The sequence below is a fragment of the Gobius niger genome, assembly GCF_951799975.1.
Source record: "Gobius niger genome assembly, chromosome: 19".
NCBI classification, from domain to species: domain Eukaryota; kingdom Metazoa; phylum Chordata; class Actinopteri; order Gobiiformes; family Gobiidae; genus Gobius; species Gobius niger.
The window spans coordinates 8,859,858-8,880,897 of NC_136870.1; the positions used below are offsets into that span (position 1 = coordinate 8,859,858).

At 43.7% G+C, this 21,040-nt stretch overlaps 2 protein-coding genes across 3 annotated transcripts; both read left to right on the forward strand.

Moving 5' to 3' along the window:
- Positions 1 to 888: 888 nt before the first annotated feature.
- On the forward strand, positions 889 to 11,544 carry csnk1e (casein kinase 1, epsilon). Its single transcript, XM_079577467.1, has 11 exons — positions 889 to 1,223; positions 3,278 to 3,377; positions 3,519 to 3,629; positions 4,928 to 5,076; positions 6,700 to 6,928; positions 7,470 to 7,640; positions 7,963 to 8,111; positions 8,194 to 8,392; positions 8,467 to 8,612; positions 8,901 to 8,966; positions 10,018 to 11,544. The coding sequence occupies exons 2-10, from the start codon at positions 3,302 to 3,304 to the stop codon at positions 8,931 to 8,933; spliced, it is 1,263 nt and encodes a 420-aa protein (XP_079433593.1). The 5' UTR covers positions 889 to 1,223; positions 3,278 to 3,301; the 3' UTR covers positions 8,934 to 8,966; positions 10,018 to 11,544.
- A 1,230-nt stretch (positions 11,545 to 12,774) lies between these two features.
- tmem184ba (transmembrane protein 184ba) lies at positions 12,775 to 20,750 on the forward strand. Of its 2 annotated transcripts, XM_079577794.1 has the most exons (9): positions 12,775 to 12,808; positions 14,696 to 14,923; positions 15,156 to 15,321; positions 17,663 to 17,753; positions 17,875 to 18,042; positions 19,148 to 19,317; positions 19,393 to 19,587; positions 19,743 to 19,769; positions 20,516 to 20,750. In XM_079577794.1, exons 2-9 carry the CDS (start codon positions 14,696 to 14,698, stop codon positions 20,743 to 20,745), a joined length of 1,275 nt encoding a protein of 424 aa, XP_079433920.1. In that variant the 5' UTR covers positions 12,775 to 12,808; the 3' UTR covers positions 20,746 to 20,750. The 2 variants fall into 2 exon arrangements, with proteins under 2 accessions (XP_079433920.1, XP_079433921.1); XM_079577795.1 differs by lacking the exon at positions 19,743 to 19,769.
- Positions 20,751 to 21,040: the final 290 nt, after the last annotated feature.

Sequence of the window (21,040 nt, forward strand, 5' to 3'; positions counted from 1 at the left end):
AAGATTAAATACGATAATAATGACCCTGCTTTTTTCAAGCCTGTGTTACCAAGTTTCTCTTAACGCCACACTGTAGTCATTATTCATTCACACCACACTCTGGTAATAAGCTCCATTTGTAGCCACAGCAGCCCCGGGATAGACTGACAGAAGCAAGGCTGTCAATCTGCACCATCGGCCCCTCCCACCACCACCACTCACTCACACACTCATTTATTCTAGCCTATGGTACATGTTTTCAGTTGTAGGGCAATCCAGAGTAGAGAAAACCTATGCAGACACATGGAGGCCCCATCGGCCTGTTGGTCTCTTATGAGAGACCAACAGGCCCGGTTAATCGTGAGGCCGTCCTTCTGTGGACCCACCACCTGCAGGAGGAGCCATAAGGGGCTGGTGCAATGTGATTCAGGCAGCTCCAACAGCTGCCCCCATGACCCGGCAACGGACAAGTGGAAAAAAATGGATGGATGGATGGAATGTTGATGAGGATTACAAACTGATTTCCCCATTTGAAAATTTCCCCATCAGTGAAGTAAAAATCTGTGCAAAAGCCAATGTCGTCTTTCTTAAAGGAACAGGCCAAGGGCAAGACCAGATAGGTACGCATCAACTCGTCTATACTCAGGCAAGAACATATTATTACTTATTTATTTTTTCAATTTTGAGTATTTTGATTCGATTTCATTTTATTTATTTCGAAGATATAACCTGGCGAATTTAGTGCATTTCATGTATTCGTATTTCATTGATGCCCCGCAGCAGCAGCAGCAGCAGCAGACACTTCTACGTCAAGCATCCAGCACGTCACGTCAGCAGACAAACCCCGGGCCCCGGCTGCGCATGCGAGTCTGCGGATGACATCATTGATACGGTCAGCGGTGTAAGCGGAGACGGGCCTGGGATGGGTCGGTGGTGGGGGGTGTGTTCGGCGAGAGAAAGGGGGCGCAGCCTAGTGGAGAAGAACCTCGTTATTACAGTGTCTGGTTTCGGCGCACCCTCCCTCCCTTTTTAAAACACTTGGATAACCTCGTTGCTGCTGCATTTTCGTGTTTGTTTGTTTTTTGTGCGCGTGTGTGTGGCGGGGAAACTGCTAGCTTTGGTGCACATCTCCAGAGGTTATGAGCCGCCCGGAGCCGCTTTGGTGCGTAGCTGTCCAGGGTCCTGACTGAAGTGAGCCGCGGCCGGGGGGCAGCCACGGAGGGTTACCAGCCGCTGAGGAGGAGGTGGGTCCGGGGAGGTCTTATTTCCCATCGAGGTGCCGTCTTTTCACCTGATTATGTCGCGTTTTAAGAAGCGTTTCGTACGTAAAGGCGCTCGAGCCAACACAGCCTGTCACAGAGGGCGCGGTTGCTGAGACTATTACCACATTTTTCGCGTGTTTTTTTCCCCCTCCGCACTCAGCCCCCTTTCTCCCCCATTTCCTGTCATGCCGTTGTATCTAGGGCAAATCCAGGGAACGCTATTTCCCCCCTCTCAATGTTTTTTTTTTTTTTTTTTTTTGCAGCACCGTTAGCTAGCTTGTTTTGTTACGTTAGCCTAGCGCACACGTCGTTTGCGTTGTAGCCAAACGATGCAACGTGAGGCGAGCGCGTGCACCCCGCTATGCTCGGCTGTGAATGGGCTCTACGTGTGTCTTTAGGTGAAGTGTGCAAAGCGGGGCCTCGCGTGAACCTATGGAGTGAGCGGCGTTTAAAGGCAGTGTCCAAAAAGCAGCAGCACGGGCACGGTAGCATAGCGAGGCCATGTTTTGGTTAATTGGAGAACGTGACTCACACGGTTTTTATGCAATTAAAATGTAGTGTTTATGTAAATGTGTTATACACAGGGGCACGCGGACGCTTTGAAGTATTGGGGGCGTGCGAGATGCTGATCCGACCTCCTTGCAGCTCCGAATAAATTAGCCTATGTTATACAACTATTCACTTAAAATTGAAATGTCAAGGCTTTAGCTTTTGTTTTTCCCGTCAATTGAAAGTGGTGACAATATCTCATACATGTAACAATAGAAACTTTAATAAAAATAAATAAATAAAAACCAGCACTGATGAAAACGCAACAAAAAAGCCACAGAAGAACCACAGACACGTGACAAAAAAGCGACAAGAATGTGCCGGAAAATTTTAAAAAAGAAGTGACAAAAACAAAGCAAAAACGTGACAAAAATACATTAAAAAAGCAAAATAACAAAAGCGGTGGAAAAGCAATAAAAACACAACAAAAAACGATGAAAACGCAACAAAAAACAAACAAAAACGCTTCAACAATGTGACATAAACGTGCCGACAACGCAGCAAAAAAATTACAACCAGTTTTGTGGGTCTTAGCTTTCAAATAAGGCATTACACTGCTTTATAGGCTGCGATATGTTCTTACCTGAGCTTAGACGAGTTGATACGTACCTGTCTGGTCTTTGTGCGCGTGGAAGAGCTCGGTGGCTTTCAACTTCACCCCCGTTTGGAGCTATAAGAATATACAGGGAGAGGCCAAATGCTAACAACATCTTTGGTTGTTTTGCGTGACTGAGCGCATGCACAAAGGCCAGACAGTTACGCATCAACTCGTCTAAGCTCAGGCAAGAACATATCTCAGTATGTAAAAATGGTGGCCTGTTCCTTTAAGAGGTTAAAGGCCCTCTACAATGAAACAGCAAGTACATGTAGAATTGTTAGTTGTGGTCCAAAAGTATTCCTATCACATTTCTACAACATCCCAATGAATCACAGTTTATTAGCACGTTTCACAACTATTAGCGAGCCATACAAAGCGCTAACAAGCTAATGTAAACAACAACAAGTCTGCTAGTTCACCACTGGAAAACAGGCTTTATAATTAGATGCACAACGCGCAAGTACATTTTACAATATACCAATGGACAATTTTTTTTTTTAGATAAACCACCATTACCACCTGATGATGTCATGAGGTGGAAAAGAGACTTATTTAAATTGCATCCAATACAAAACATGCAACAATGACCATCTAATTAATTGAGATAAATGACTAAAAAGTACTTGAATTAAGAGAATCTAGGCTGATTTTGAGTAGATTTAGACCATATACGACACAAATTCCTTTGCTCAGATATCCAAAAGTACTTTAAAATGACGGAGTAGTGCACAGGGCCTTTAAGTATATTTTTCGTTATGCTATCTCGCCGCTCCATAGGGTCTGTACTTTGCACCAGCCTTTGCCGCACACTGTCCTTTCCTACCCTATTGATCAGCTGTGATTGATGACAGCTTGTGTGTATGTGTCTTGCTTGTGTTTACCTCCTCAGTGAAGTTGAAGCGCTCTGGACGCCATGGAGCTGCGAGTGGGAAACAAATACCGTCTCGGGAGGAAGATAGGGAGCGGATCGTTTGGAGATATCTACTTGGGTGAGCAGCGGGCTTTACAAATTCTGAAACCCAGTGCCCACCATTGGCTACTACTTTTGAAAACATTCGCCATTGCCGCCTGGGAGACTGCATTACGGCTCGCTTTCTCACGCCGTCATTGCTGCTGCTCCTCTTTTTTAGGCTCTAATATTGCGACTGGAGAGGAGGTGGCCATCAAACTAGAATGCGTGAAGACAAAGCACCCACAGCTCCACATCGAGAGCAAGTTCTACAAGATGATGCAGGGCGGAGGTGAGTGGAGGCGTAAATACAATTGATGTTGACATTTAGGGTCGTTACGTCGTTGGGATTGCTCAAAGGCATCGGTCAGCAGTGCGTTTTGGCCGTGAAAGGGGATTTCAGGTGTACTCTGACAGGGCAAGAGGTAAACCACCCTTTAATTGCATAATTGTGACGAAAAGGACAAAAGAAAATAAACAAATGATGCATCCGTGCAATAGAGATAACAGTTTTTAACCTCTTACGCCCTCGTCTTAACCCAGCACATTTTCTCTAGTTTCGGCAATAGAACGGATCATTTGAAAGCCAGCAAAACTCACCTAAGCTTCTTCCTTGTTTTTGTTGACAAGATTTAGTTGTTTTTGCCAGATTTTTGTCAGGTTTTTGTCGTTTTTTTGAACAAAATGTGACAAAAACATGCCGAAAATGTTACAAAAACGTGGACAAAATGTGATGAAAAACGTGATAAAAATGTATGTAAGCTCTGTAAGTGTATGTAAGAAGCTTTTAGATTTGGGTAAAGAAAATATGCTCAGTTACGGCGGGAGTTAAGAGGTTTTAACTTCCATTCAGTTTTTTCAATTCAGTATATTGCAGAGTTAAAGGAATAGGCCACTGTTTTTATATAAGATATGTTCTTACCTGAGCTTAGACGAGTGGATGCGTACCTGTCTGGTGTTTACGCGTGCGCTCAGTCACACAAAAAGACCATGGATGTAGTTAGCATTTAGCCTCTCTTTCCTCTATGGACCCAAACGGGGGTGAAGTTAGAAGCGACCAAGCTCTTCCACGTTTTCCCTTAAATATGGTTATGTGAGTAGTTACATGATCCAAGTATAGTTACACAAAATTAAACATGTCTATTTTCCAAGCTGATAAAAGGGGCACTATATTGTAAAGCGTAATAACACCTTAGGAGCACTTCGACGTCCGCGCAGTAATATTCACTTTACTGCACAGTCATCAATGCTCCTACAGTGTTATTACGCCGTACAATATGTAAGTTGTTCTATTTGACTGGGCGCAGGCGTAAAGACCAGACAGGTACACATGAACTCGTCTAAGCTCAGGTAAGAACATATCTCAGTATGCAAAAACGGTGGCCTGTTCCTTTAAGTTGATTCTACCATAGACCATTAGGCAAACGATCCAAAACTATCAGAACCGTTGGTCAACAGTGCAGTACACACACAGTAAATCAAATTAGACCTCTCGTTGTACATTATTGTTGGCAATGATAAAATCTAATAGGGAGATCACATGTTGTGTTTTGTCCTGATAAATATTTTCCTTATTGTCCTTGTCCACAGTGGGAATCCCTTCAATAAAATGGTGCGGGGCAGAGGGGGACTACAATGTGATGGTGATGGAGCTGCTGGGCCCCAGTCTGGAGGACCTGTTCAACTTCTGCTCTCGCAAGTTCAGCCTGAAGACAGTGCTGCTGCTGGCGGACCAGATGGTGAGACACATTAAAGCAAATGACCGTATTGTGGTGATTTCAGCTGCATGGGCAAAGCGAAAGTTAAATCAGAACAAAACCAGGACCAAACTCTGTTACACAGGCTAATGCACCCGAGCCATTAGATGAAAGATTCTACAGTCATTATATTTAGATTTAACTCGCCAGCTACAATTGCTATGAAGCTACATTACAATGTTAATTTACATTTGTCTCTTGTAACAAATCTTTTTCAAGCTAAATTTGATTTAGATTTGCGCTAAAAGGGCCGTGCTGTTATCAGGCGGGAGCTGAAGCGATCAACTGAAATTTGAGAGTCTTACCTTCCAAATCCACAAAGCCTCTTTCTCCTTTATGAGAGTTTAGCCTTTTCCATTAAGCTTTTCGACAAAAGTCCAATATTTAAAAATAACTAGCACAAGATGCCCTAATCCTCAGCCTCCTCTGTCTTTGTAATCTGGCCCTTTATTCAACCTTAACCTTTTCTTCTTTTGGTCTTATTTTTCTAGACCACTCTAGTTCATTTTGCATTTCATATCTGATGTGTGTATGGCTTGATGTTGTCGGATTGGTTGAAATCTTCTGTACCATGGAAGTCAGTTGAAAAGGTTAGACTGTAGTTGAATCTTTGGTCAAAAGTCCCCGAGATGGTTCTCCATAGCAGGAGATTGGCACTGGAAACGAATGTGGCTGAAACCCATGCATAGCTAATGGAATTAACTTTCATTCAAAGAGCGACTGGGGTGCCCAAGGACTCACCGACAGTATGGACCATCAGCTCGAGGACAAAACCAATTAAATTAAATACTTTTAACTTGATAAATTGAACAAAATGCAAGCACATATTTAAAGCCACACAGTGTAACATTTCCTGACCTGACTGTAACTTTACTCGGAGGGGGGACCTCTCCAGCTCGTCTCCATGGAGATGTTGACCAAAGAGTGCCAAAAGTGTGATATAAATAAGTTAGGTCCTCATCCAAATCCATTCTTTGATTACACACTCCAGAAATAGCGTTATCTGTGTCGAGCTGGTCATTAGGATCATGTTTTATATTGCTGGCAACGGTATAATCTAAAATGTTACGCCATGTGCCTTTAACCCCTTAACCCTCACCTGAACCAAGCACATTTTCTCCAGTTTGGCTTTACTAGAAACAAAGTAGCAACAAAAATGAGCCAAGAACGAGGATGAAAACGCGACAAAAGAGCGACAAGAACGTGACGACAAAGTAAGAAAAACGCGACAAAAATGCAACCAAAGAATAACAGAAAAGTGGCAAAAAAGTGACAAAAACACCACAAACGAGCAACAAAAAGCTATGAAAAAAAAGTTTGAAAAGGTTAGGACAACACGGCAAGGAAAAAGATCAGTTTGGTAGGTCTTAGCTTTCAAATGAGGCATTACACTGGCCTGTAGCGTGTAACCTTTTACATTTGTGTGAAGAATTGGGATGCTACAAATATGTCAGGAAAGTTAGGAATAACATTTGAATTTAGTGGCTTCTTCTTTTGTTGTTTGTAATAAAAACAATGATGTATTGGGCCTATGTGTGCTGGAAATACTTCTTATGAGTATGTAGTAACAGCTGATGGTTAATTCCCTCTCCTCCCTTCCCCCAGATCAGCCGAATTGAATACATCCACTCCAAGAACTTCATCCACCGCGACGTGAAGCCGGACAACTTCCTCATGGGGCTCGGCAAGAAGGGCAACCTGGTCTACATCATCGACTTCGGTTTGGCCAAGAAGTACCGCGACGCCCGAACGCACCAGCACATACCCTACCGCGAAAACAAGAACCTGACTGGCACCGCCCGCTACGCCTCCATCAACACCCATCTGGGCATCGGTACGTCAGCACCCAGTCACCCAGCATGGCTCACAGCCTTTACGCCAACAGGCCGCAATCTGTTACAAGACGTTTTCTTATTTGACTTAGCCCGGAATACTTACCGGTTTTGAGATGGATGGAGCCTAAGAATGATATAGAATAGAAGTTACAGCTGTGTAAGAGATTTTATTGTTTTTGGTAAATGCAGCATTTGGGAAGGAGAAACAAACTGCATGCGCTGTTAGGATCTAAATAAAGCAGTAAAGCACTTCTCTACACAGTCTCAACGGACATCGAATTAACTCACATGAACAACCGGGATGTGCAGGAGGGTCTGTGAGAGCGAGAAACACGTTTGGGCAGCAGCTAAGATTAAATAATTTTCTCTCAAAAGTATTAAACAAGCACACATGCAGGAGTTCAAAGGACTATAATCCATTAGAAAACTAGTTGATCTAAATAACAAAGGCAGGGGAAAACATTAGTGAATTCCCTGTTTTGTAGAATGTTAGCCCGCTTGTTTCATGTCAACACACCCTCCCCTTTTCTGTCTCCTCAGAGCAGTCACGGCGGGACGACTTGGAGTCTCTGGGCTATGTGCTCATGTACTTCAACTTGGGCTCTCTGCCCTGGCAGGGGCTCAAGGCTGCCACCAAGAGGCAGAAGTATGAACGCATAAGCGAGAAGAAGATGTCCACTCCCATTGAAGTGCTCTGCAAAGGCTATCCCTGTGAGTGTGACTGCAGGACTACCACAGGATACAGCTGCTATTTTTGCATGAATTGCCATGTGTTTGTGTCCAAAGAATTCCCCACCTTAAAACTGTATATCACATTTAATGTCATACCAGCTACCAGATAAGAAAAAGCATATTTTCACAGAAATGTTTCACATAATTAAATGAGCTCTTTTCATGGTATCTGCTTGCTTCAGATGTTGCATAGAAAGTGTTTTGATAAAATGAAGTCCTATCTTATATTTGACCAGTTTAAACATGTCAAGTGAAGCTTCTCATGCTTAGTAATTTCAACTCCCTTCATTCTATTTTACAGCTGAATTCTCCACATACCTGAACTTCTGCCGCTCGCTGAGGTTTGACGATAAGCCAGACTACTCCTACCTGCGGCAGCTCTTCAGGAACCTCTTCCACCGGCAGGGCTTTTCCTACGACTACGTCTTTGACTGGAACATGCTCAAGTTTGTGCGTAACCCCTAAAGCCCACCTTCATGTACCCCCCCCCAGTTCTTTGCAATCGGGTCAAAAACTGGTTTGTTTCTCTCAGGGGGCCGGTAGGACAACAGAGGACGGGGACAGAGAGAGGAGAGAAGGGAAGGACGGTGAGGAGCGGGCCGGTGGAGGGCAGAGGGGAGGCGGCGGGCGAGCTATGGCCCCTGGTCCTAACCCTTCAGGGGCCAACAGAGCGAGGAACGAGGGCGACGCTGCGCCCGCGAACCCTGCCAGCCGGGGGATCCAGCAGTCAGGTCAGTCACATGCCATTACAGTCGAGGAAAATGCTTTGCAAGTCGTGACTAATTTGTGTGGTGTATGTGTGTAGGTAACCGATCCCCGCAGGCTGGCAGAGCAGAAAGAGCCGAGCGGGAGAGGAAGGTGGCCATGAGGCTGCACCGTGGAGCTCCAGCTAACGTGTCCTCTTCTGACCTCACCGCCCGCCTGGACCAATCACGCATCACCGCCTCACAGGTACAGACACAAGAATGAATGCTCTAAGTTTGAATGAAGGGAGGGGATTTATCCTGCTTTTTAATAACCATTAGAATGAGTATGCATGACTATAAAACAATAGTTGGGTTGAAGAAGGGTGTTGGGGTCAAACTAGTGTCAGATAAAAATTTGAGAGAGGGATCCCAAATACAAAGATCAAACACTGCTCGGGCGTGGCTTTACGATACAGCGACGTATTCAATGTCAGTTTACTGTTACGGACTTTGTTGTGCTTCAGCGCTCTCATGTTTCTCCCTCCACTTTCAGGTCAGTGTGCCGTTTGAACATCTGGCAAAGTGAGGCGCTCCTGTCCGGACTGCGGGTCAACGGCAGGTACGGGCATGCCTTAAGGACACACTGCTGAAAAAGATAGGGCTGAAGCCTAGACTACAGGTGGAAAGAGCATTTCTCATTAACATGACTTATTTACAGATAGGATGTAAACATGTACAAATATAGGTTTGACAGATAACAATTATAACGTCGACTTATACATAGTTACTAAAATATTTCATATGATGTATGAGTGTTTGTTTTTAAATATTTGTATAGAAGCATTCAGTGCTGTAACATGTTGCGTTTTTTACTCATTAATTGTCCGAGAGAGTAAATACTACGCTGACGGAAAAGACAATGGGAGAGAGGGTATTGTACATCCAATTACACAATGGAGATAATTTTTTTCACTCAAATTTGGCTGTAAATACTGTTTAAGTGGCGCTAGCCCGCAGTTAGCTTTGCCTGTTAGCCTGTTAGCCTCTTCTTCGTGATTCCATTAGTGTGTATTGGTGGCTCCGACCCGGAGGCAGCGAAGTTGCAAGCATGGTTTTCTGGTCAGAGACACCAGGGGGAGATGAAAGACCCCCCAATCATCCCATTAACACTTGTATTACCCCCAGAGGGACTACGGAAAGGATTTACTAAGGTAAACAAGTTACTTAGCACTGCGCTTTAAGACGACTTTCCAATCAGAAAGCCCACACTTAGAAGTGCTGGATCCTGTGACTAAAATCAGGTTAGAAATAAACATACAGGGACTTGGAGTACTGAAGGCTCAGTGACTGAACTCTGGAGGTTCTTAGCTTTAAAATGAGAGATGGCAAGTTCACATATAGAAAAATGTGTGCTTGTGTCCTCATATACAGCCAAAGGAAAGTTCAGTTGTTGTTATTGTTGTTGTAGTACCTTTTTGGAACCACAAAGAAAATCAGTTTCTATGCATTATACAAAACAAAACCTCTAAAGACCGATATGAAAGTTTACCTGTAGATGACACAAGAAAAAATACAAAGCTTACTGTCATTTACTGTTCTTACTGTCATTTAGTTGTGTCTTGCCTTTTTATCCCACTTCGTTCTAATCTATGTTTTCCTCATTGTTGCAGCAGAAGCATGGTCTCCGAAATACCCCTTACTTTTCAAATGGATGAATGGACTTTAACGCGCGAGTGGGGCAGAAGGAGAAGATCGCTGGATCCTCACTCGGGGCGTGTCCGTGTGTCTGTCAGTGCGCTGTGTGAACCTCAGGAGGAGCCGACATGGACGCTCATTGAAACCAGAGTAAGACAAAAAGACTAACCTAACGCAAAGACAGGGGTCGAAGAGCAAAAAGGCAACCCCACGCCTCCTTTTCAAATCTTATTCACCTGCACATCAATCTCGAGACTCTACTTGCAAAAAAAAAAAAGAAAAAGAAAAGAAAAGAAGAAAAGAAAAAAACTGGCACAAAATGAACTTATTCTTCTGTGGTTTACACTTAATGAAAACGCTATCAATCGGCTGGCCTACATTTGCAGCAAACGGGGATCTGTACCGATGTAAAACACAATGGACAAGAAAAACAAAACCTACTAATCGAGTGGGTAAATGCTTGAAATTGTAAAGAAGAATGTGAAGGAGACTGTTTCGGATGAGAGCGAGGCTGCTTTTTGCCAATAAATGTCCTTGTCCGTTCGTGTTATTGTCCTAAGTGTTCGTTTGGCCTCAGCTTCGCTTCAGGAAAGGACAGAGAGAGAGAGAGAGGGGGAGAGTTTGCTGCTATAGCTCATCATGAGTTACTGAAGTATAAATGAATGGATAGTGATGCTATATGAGAAGAACCTACTTGTTGCCAATGGAGCTACAGCCAGAGGTGGTTAGTAATCAGTTAGTACATTTACAACTCTACACTTTTTAAATATATATGTACTCTTGCTTGAGTCAAATATGGGTTACACTTCCCACAGTTAAAGCTCTATAAATGAGTGTATTATTATGAAATATCAGCATTTCACATTATTTGATATTTTGGCTGTTGATTGCAACGCTGCTGAAAGATAGATACATTTTTATGCTTTAACACTAATACTTTTCTATTCTTACTTGACTATTTGGATGACAACTTTTTACTTTTACGGAAGAACAATTCTGTTCTCTTTCTCCACATATTTCCGCCACTCTTCCCACCTCTGGCTGTAGGTTTAACAATAAGAATATTTTCACGTACTCTGGAAAAGTAGAACGGATTGTGAGATTGTATGATATGTCAAAGCCTTAGTCCAGAGACACTCTGAAATGCTAATGGGGATATCCGTTGTTGCATTTGTATTTTTTGTTTTTTATTTCATTTTGCTATTTTATATGTAAAATGTAAATAGACACATTTGAAAGAACGTTACTTGAAGATGCTGCTAGAGAGAAGGGTGGTTTTCTTACCCGTGCAAGTGGAGCCATAGGAGTCTGCCAGTCGGAGGTGCTGTGGCAGGCAATGAAGAGAAGGTTCCTGGTGGATATGGGAGAGTCAGGATGGATGGGGTGGTGCTGTCTGTAGATCCACTGATGTCCTGTACATTCTAAAACCATGCTTCATCTTTATTACTATGATTATTTGTGTATATTTTCTCAATCAATAAAATATACACAGCTTACACAAATGTTGACTGTTTTGATTGCAATTCAGACTAAATATCAGAGACAAAAGTTAATTGTACACAAACTTAATATAAAATGAATGCATACTAAGGTCAATAATCATAAAACATGGGCAAAGGATAGGACAAACAAATAGGTCAACTTCTTCAACTTTTTCCATAAGGACCACACGACTCCTAGTTTTCTTCCCTCCAGCTTTATCACTGATGTTTTGCAACAAAGATTGCAACTTTTTCCCCAACTTGATTGTCTATGATTACTCACCTCAGGCATTAACCCATTAAACTAAGATATAATTAGAAAACCAAGAAAACCTGTCATATGCACTTTAAGTTTAGAGTGTAGGGACTTAACCTTGGCAACTCAATAAAAAGAAACTAGTGTTTTATTATTAATAGGCCTAATCTTTCATTGATTCTGTGGAGATTTTCAATGCTTATAACATATTAATAAAGGAAAGGCTATAAAATCATACAACAGGATGTTTATTAATGGTCCCGCACTCCGTATTTGGGACAGGAAGCGAAGTACGACACACGAAAAATCATTGTAGGAGTCGTGCTAACCTTGTTTTGAACATCACCCACATTCACACGCCGCAGAAGCCCAGAATAGACTATTTCGCGCATGCGCACAGACTCCTATACATATCTTTTTCCTGGTTATCTTTTGTAGTCCTTACGTGATTGGTCAACCTTTCAAAGTAGGCGGGTACCAACAAGCTACGTTGACATGTGATTGGTGTGCCTCTCTAAGTGGGCGTGGCTTGTCTGATTTGCCGTATAATCCATCGGGGGAGCCAACCGAGTCTTAACACTGCTGCGGAGCGAGTGGTGTTACTGGAAAGCCGAGGTTTATCTTTTATCTTTATTCCACCGCATTAAACTGTCGAGGTACAGCTTCAACGGAGAATTCAAACAGAGTCCATACTTTTGTTTTTTGTATCATGAGAGGCAAAGTTCGGCGGTAAGTTTTCTTTTTGGAGGGGGGAGACGCAACGGTTGTCCTGGGGCGCTTCAAACATGGATGTCCGGGGAGCAGCGGTGCGTTGGCTTTGAGCAGGAATTAAGGTCGTTTCTGTGTTGTTTTTGCTCGGACTGTTTCCTTACACACCGCCGAAGCGTATACACCGGTGAGTTAAACCTTTAAAATCACTCGTGGAAGAATTTTCTCACACTTTTATTTGACGTAAATCTGATAAAGTGTGTTTGAAGTTGCAGAGTCGATTCAGGTTCGCGTGTGGACCGTTGCAGCGCTGTACTGAAGGTGGGTTGTTATTGTTTTGTCATTACTCTCTTCCATATATCCACCCTGTCATACACGCATTATTAGTGAAACCATTTACAACATGTCTAGAAGAGTTAATACCCTCACTTGTTGTTGTTGCTGCTTTCGCTCAATACCATAATCCCCTTGATCTGATACCTATATAATGCCCCATTTCGAATAATAAACGCCCCTGGGTGCCCTCACGCCCTCTCCATCTGTTGCTTTATTCCTGACCGCTTCTCGTTTTAACGTATTCACCCAGACACCCGCGGTATGACCTTTTTAGCCTTTTAAACGAAGCCCACAGATGTCCCCCCCCCCCCTGCACACTTCACTGTCACAGGGGGCATTATGCCGGCGTGGTGCGTTCACTTGTCCTTGATCAATGTGCTGATGGCTTGTAAATCAATATGAATGACCCGCCTCGCTGTGTCATGTGCGCCTGGGAAATGGAACACAACGACGAAATAAATTGAATATATTTAATTGAATTGGAGGAATTACAAATAGATTCTGAACGATATATCATGCAACTTTTTAGGATTAGTTGCAGCCATCACAACGTTTAAGTTTCTGGAAAACGGTGTCAAAATTGCGACGGAAAACGAGGATGAAAACGCAAAACGAAACAAAAAAAGCGACGAAAGAGCGGCAAAAACGCGCCGGACGAGCTACAATAAAGAAGTGACAAAAACACGACTAAAAAGCTACAAAAGAGTGACAAAAACGTAACGAAAAAACGTCCAAAAAGCGATGAAAAAGCAACAAAAACACGAAGAAATAAAAAACGGTTCAAAAATGTGACATAAATGCGACAAAAAAAAGTTACGATCAGTTTTGTTGGTCTTAGCTTTCAAATGAGGCGTCACTCTGGCCGATTCAGGCTGTAAACTCCAGTCAAGAAGCTTTTAGATTTGTGTAAAGCCGAACCGGAGAAAATGTGCTCGGTTAGGGCGGGGGTTAAGAGGTTAACCTATAATACCCATAATTGCCGTTCAACGTAAGCCAAAAAAAAACATCGCGACCTAGCCTTGTTTGTTTTTGCCTCCTTCCACAGTTGCGCCAAAGGGTTTCGTGTCCCCCCCCCCTCCCTCCCATGTGTGATGTCTGTCCATCCATCATTGTGAAAGGACAAACATGCCCATCATGAGCACCCAGGACTCGGGCGCCTCCTTATGTAACGTGTCTCCTGGCCACTCTCAGTCCGCTCTTCTTCTTCAGCCGCTGAGGGGAAGTGTAAGGGGCACTGGATGTGTCATCTTTTGTTCCTCATCCGCCCAACGCTGCTGCTGCTGCTGCTACTGTCCCCCCGCTCTGGGCCACGGATTCGAATTTCAGTCACTGCGCAGAAATAAAAGATTAGGCTGGGATTCAGATTGGAAATGCCGTGGTAGTTGGTCTGGAAGAGTGGGTAATGCTGTATTTGGTGTGCCAGCTCGCTTCAAGAGACGTACGTCATTATAACTGAGATCTTTTTTTTTGTCTCACACACACCCATTGGGGCTTTTATTATTCAGAGCACCCTGAACCTTGAGGATATTGCAGATAGTTACAAAGTGATCTACGGAAACTTCTTGTGATCAGTCAAAGTGAAGCTACAATCTTCTCAAACTCCATTCAGTCACTGTTGCGAACATGTTCAAAATGCAATTTGCGGATTGATTTCTGGCAGTGACTGAGCTATTTGCCAACCTTTAGATAACAAGCCTAAGCTACTGTATAAGTTAATTATCACTTTGGGACATCAATACACACCAGTTGTGTCACACCATAGTCTAAATTCCAGCGTAGAAGTTGTGTAAACAGGCCGGGCGACGTAAAGGTGTGTTCAGTCACAGTGTCTTCTTTATCTCACGATCATTGTTGCTGTGCTCCGTCGTTCAGATGTTGTCCAGGCGAGACGTGCCCTTCTCGGAGCGGCTGGGAGAGGACGCCCCTCTGGCGGTGGCCCCTGGTCCCCCTCCAACGGCGTCGCCGACCGGACCCAACATCTCATGGCTCCCCGAAGACCCGCTGCTCGGCCAGGACCCCCCCATTTTCCTCATGACCCCGGCTGCACAGGCGGTGTCGGGGTTCTTTGTGTGGACGGCGCTGATTCTCACGTGCCATCAGGTACATTTGAGGTTCTGTCACTTTGTTTGTGTGATCTTTGGGCTTGTTCACCAAAGCACCACAGGGTTTATTCTCACAGATTCCACTCGTGTGATGTCGGGTATTGATCGTACAGTCGCTGACCTCCACACTGATACTCATTGTTCATTTGTCGCTTCAAGATAAGAACACGCTTATCTAGAGACATCTACAGTTACTCACTAGCCAAAACTGATTAAAAGTGTTGTTGCAGATCTACATGCACCTGCGCTTCTACAGCTCCCCGCGAGAGCAGCGCCACATCGTCCGAATCCTCTTCATCGTTCCCATCTACGCCTTCGACTCGTGGCTCAGCCTGCTCTTCTTCACCAACGACCAGTACTACGTCTACTTCGACACGGTCCGGGACTGCTATGAGGGTAAGGACTGTTTAAAAGATTCAGAGGGTCATTTTCTAGACGTTTGCCCATGTGCATAATGGGAAGAACTACAATAGGAATACGGAATACGAAACAAAGTGCAGTCACCAGATTTCTCCACGGTATCTGTCAAAACCTATTTCTGAATTGAACAGTTATTTTTAAAATGCCCAAATTGGCCCAAATATATAGTGGCTAGTTTCCACCTCTGCTCCTGGCGCACAGTGGATTGTGATGTTGCGTACAGAAATAGCCCGCTGGTGACACTCGTGCCTGCGTCAGCGATGCCGTGGTGTCCCTCCCTCAGATATGGACTGATATGGACAGAAGCTTTTCTTCGTGAGGCTCTGAAAGACGCGTCCCCGCCCACAGACACACACGCTCCATCCTTTTCCACCTCGTCTCCAGTGAATCAACTTCCTTTGCCCATTCCTTCCTCCTCCAACTTTATTCCTTGAAGTCGTTTTTCCATTCTCGTTACTTCCGAGCCTTAGTGTGGATGTCCGACCCGCGGCATGGCAACCGCATTCACAAATCAGTCCGATCAAACTCAGCACTGGCTCCCATCTCATTGTGAGCCTGGCCAACCATACACTCTTCTGTCTCTTTATATGTGAAATATATTCAAAGTTTGCAATAAACAGAGGAGAATCTCATTGTGTGTTGGCCTACGCTGTATTGCCGTGGCAACCGCTGCAGCCGCTGGGGATCCTCAGAGAGATGAGGAAGTAAACAGCGGAGGCTCTGAGGAGCTTTGAAATACAGTCTTTATCCTTTCAGGGACTTGATTTACTTGTTGGAGTGATTGATTTACAGAATTACGCATTTTACAAACAAGGGAAAACTTGTTATTTGTAGTGCTGTGACTCCCTAGTGACAGGTCAGGTTCACAAGAGCAATTCAACTTTTGTAAATAATAAACAAACATGCTCCAAAATAGAGATCCTAATGTATAGCTATATGTTCCACCAGTAAAAAAAAAGCCGGAATTAAATTTGGTCTTGTATTTTATGGACTGAAATGTTGCGCCCTATTCCTTTAACCCCTTAACTCCCACCTGAACCGAGCACATTTTCTCCAGTTTGGCTTTGCCCCAGTCCAAAAGCTTCTGGAAAAAAGCTGTGAAAATAGCAACAAAACTGAGACGAAAACAATGATGGAAATGTGACAAAAAAGTGAGAAAACATTGACAAAAAAGTGACGAAAAATTGATGAAAAAGTGGCAAAAATGTCACAAGAAATTGACAAAAATGTGATAAAAATTTGCCAAAAAATAACAAAAATATGATAAAAAAATTAACAAGAAAAAATACAAAAATTTGACCAAAAAATGACAAAAATTTGATTTAAAAAAATGGACGAAAAAAATGACCAAAATGTGACAAAAAATGACAATGAAATGACAAAAAAGTTTTTAAAAAAAAATGAGTTGAACACCCAACAAAAAAATGATGGAAAAAAAATCTGATGACGTGAGGAAAAAGATCCTCTCGGTTCAGGTGGGAGTTAAGAGGTTAATGAACAGTCTCCCAAGTAATAACTGCCGTTTGAACTCCACTGCCAAAAAAACTGCTGATGTAAGCAGAACATGCTTAAAGTCAGTGCAGCTTGCATTCCTGCGCCTCCCGTTCATTCTGGAACACACTACACCCACGGACAGTCCACACCCGTATCGTCACCTCAGTCTACCTCTCTCTCTCCGTTCACCCGTTGCACGACCTCTCACGCTGTGAAAAGCAGCACCAGGGCCAGCCGGGTCCCAGGGGCTAACAGGATTATCCCACTACTTGTTTTCGTGTGGCTAAAGAAGAGCCTAATCCACAGACCGCAGTCAGGTGGAGTCACACGGGAAAAGCAACGAGACCTGGCCACATCAAGGAGAGCTTTCACTGCATCAAAGTTAGCTTCAACCTTTTGAAGCAAACACAGCCTCGTTACCAGTGCGGAACTGTTAAAGTATCATGAAGTCGTCTTTCTTTTGTGTTTGAAACTAAGCAGAGGTTGGATTTCTCATGTGTCGCCATGTGACTTCATAAAGCCGTCTTACTAGACCGGGACTCCCTGAGGCTTCCCAGAGGCTTTAGATCACGGTGGAAAAACTCTTGTGTGATCATCAAGTCACATTTAAAGATGCATTTTCTCTTTGTGCACCGAATACTTGAGTTCTAAACACAATCTGATGAGACAATGTTGGCAAAGCAGGGTTTTCAGCTGCCATATTGACTTTTTTGTAATCCATCTCGATCAAACCCACTCAACTTTGATATTGCCTATAGTCAGCACAGTCACAAAAAAGGTGTCTAGTTTTGTAATTATTTGACTGATTATGTTCCCCTTCCAGCCTTCGTGATCTACAACTTCCTGAGCCTGTGCTACGAGTACCTGGGAGGAGAGAGCACCATCATGTCCGAGATCAGGGGCAAATCCATCGAGTAAGTTCTTTATTAAAAGTGCCCTCCAGGGTCTAAGCTGCACAATTACGTCTTTCTAAAACTGTGCAGCCCGACATAAAGTAACTGTGTAACTGTATCCTCCTCCTCCTGCGTCCCTTAGGTCCAGCTGCATGTACGGCACCTGCTGCCTCAGAGGGAAGGCCTACTCCATCTGCTTCCTGCGCTTCTGCAAACAGGCCACTCTGCAGTTCTGCGTGGTCAAACCGCTCACGGCCGTCATCACCGTGGTCCTCCAGGCCTACGGCAAATACAGGGATGGAGACTTCAAGTAGGAACTTCAGCTAATCTTACTTTCTTTTTGGAGCTCGAGCTACTTGCAATATCTGACTGTGGTGCTGCTCTATGTGTTTTCAAATCCCCACTGCTTCACCGGGCTTGCTCTAAGCATTTCAGTGCTCAGATTGCCCATTGTTTCTCACTAAAGGCCGACAGAAATTGTGGTTTGATTTGCTTTAACTTATTGACTATTCTAAGTTTTAACTGATTGTTGCTCCTTCCTGGCTTTCCTGACACAGTCCTAACATCTTCCAGATTCTTTGCGTTGATGAGTTCATCAGACAAAGGGGGGAAAAGCAGCTACAGCCCCTTTAATTGTTTAAAATAAAATAAAAATGCTATTAAAAGTTCTCCTTATTAGCAATAAGCAAGGCATGCTTTGTATTCATGGCAATTTGAGTGCTAAAATTAACAGGTTGAGCTTAGAATACAATGTTGTAACACAAATAACTGGACTTACATTGAAAAAGAGGAGTCGGCTTCTCTAAAAACATGCACAAGAGGTTCCACTTTATGACATCATCAGGATGAACAAAGCATTGGATCAGGAGCGAGAAGGATCATGTCGTATTTACATCTATTATGATAAATCCATTACAATACAACATCAGCCAAAAACAATGAACGGAACTTAAAAAATGTGTAAAAGTTCAGTTTTAGTTAAACGTTTCCTATGAAAAATTATACATTTTACCCTTATGTTCATTCTGTTGTAGTGTTTTTTTTCTGCTAGCTGAAAAACTTGCTATTTGTGTTGTATATCGCAATTATACTGTTCTTTTTGTGCAGCCCTATTATATTACTATATTTTATAATTAATGTGGGAGCAGAATATCGCGGTTCAAAGCAAAAGTAGTTGAGTTCAAGCATATTTGGGCCCTGAAACAGACGGAAAAGAACGGCCTCTTGGATCACTCTGGATTAATTGCTTTTCCTCTCATCCCCACCTTACATAATTGCTCGCACCTTAATCCGAAACTCAAATGTGGCGCTAGTTAAGTGACCTGTAAAAAAACAAAACAAAAATTGCATAACCCGGCAAACACCACCCTGACCTCAGAAAACACCGATGTCTGTCCTCTGTGTCGTCCCCGCAGCGTCGCCAGCGGTTACCTGTACATAACCATCATCAACAACATCTCCGTCAGCCTGGCGCTCTACGCTCTCTTCCTGTTTTACTTCGCCACGAGGGAGCTGCTCAGCCCCTACAGCCCCATGCTCAAGTTCTTCATGGTCAAATCCGTCATCTTCCTGTCGTTTTGGCAAGGTACAGACAGAACATACACAACACCTTTAATATGCTGTGTATTTGTGATAATAACGAGCGTTGTTTTGCGGTTAGGCATGCTGCTGGCCATCCTGGAAAAGTGCGGCGCCATCCCGCAGATCAACTCCGTGGAGGTGACTGTAGGAGAGGGGACGGTCGCCGCCGGTTACCAGAACTTCATCACCTGCATAGAGATGTTCTTCGCGGCGCTAGCGCTGAGGCACGCGTTCACGTACAGAGTCTACATGGATAAAAGTTTAGATTTGCAAGGTAAGACGGACATTTTAGATCTTAGCGTCAACTACTGTATATTACACAGGATTAGCTTTAGCAAATGTGACGATCCATTACATAAACGCTGCTGAGGCCACTGTTTCTGTGCACCCATCTGCATTTCTCTGTCTCCTCTCTGCTGCAATATAAAGGACCCACTCCTAACTATGGAGAGTTCGGTAGGTTCACTCCTGTTCCCTTTTTTACTCCAGTTTAACTCCAGTTTTCATCCATTTTTTTACTACAATGCTGGTTTATGTTTTTGCTTGCTATTGAAACACTTATATTCCCGCCACATGCGTTAATCCTTCAGCAACATTTAAGGCTGAAGAATTAATGGTACAAAGAACAAAACGAATGAAATAGTTAAGGTTCAAAACTCGACTTTCCTACAGCATTTCTTGCGTCGTAACTTTTGACAGAGGAGAGTTTATATTCATATTTCACAACTTTCAGGGAGATGGGCGTGACTTTACTATCACAGTAATATAAACAACACTTTTCCTGCTAGATCACACAAAAAACGGTGTAGAATTAGAAGCACAGAGGTCTTTTTTCACGAAGGTCAGCTTTTACAATATAGTGAAGGAGAGCAAAACAAAAAGAAATCAGGTAAAAGGCCTTTAGATCATTATTTTTTTTGCAATGTATTCTTTTCATGCTCCCTTGCTTTTTGTCCGATACTCCCTCATTCCCATTTGTGCGAGCGCTAAACCCATAAACCACCGATGCCCGTTCTACTCTCTCCCTTCCTCTAAATCACTCTTCATCCTTTCTCTCTCCTTCATTCATCCCGCCCCACACAGCTTTAGATCTCCATAAATCCACTCTTTGCTAATGCCCTCTTCTCTCTCCCTTTTGTGCTTCCCTCATCTAAATCACCCTTGCTCCTTTTTTTTTTCTTCTCCCCCGCCCCGCCCCGTAGGCCGCTGTGCCCCGATGAAAAGCATCTCCAGCAGTTTAAAGGAGACCATGAGCCCGGGAGACATGGTCCAGGACGCTATCCACAACTTCTCCCCGGCCTACCAGCAGTACACCCAGCAGTCCACGCTGGAGCAGGGCGCCCCGCAGCCGGCGGCCCGAACGCTGAGCGCCGCCGGCACCCGCGGGGACACCGAAAAGACTCTGCTTCTGAGCTCCGATGATGAGTTTTGAAGACTGAGAGGCATTTGTTGTCAGGGCAGTGTAATGCTGGCTGTTTATGTTCATAGGGGAAAGGCTTGACTTTTCCCTGTTTGCCATTTTAAGGACGTTTGGCCATGCATTTGAATTGTTAACTGGCAACCCACCATACACTTTTTATTTAAAAGAGGCCTGTGAATAAGATTTGAAAAGGCGAATTAGGATACTATGAAGGAGAACAGCTTGTGTGGTGTTTGAGGCCAGCGTCCGTACTGCAGATCTCAACAAGGATTCTTTTTTTTTTTATTTCAGCCACAGAATTTTGTAC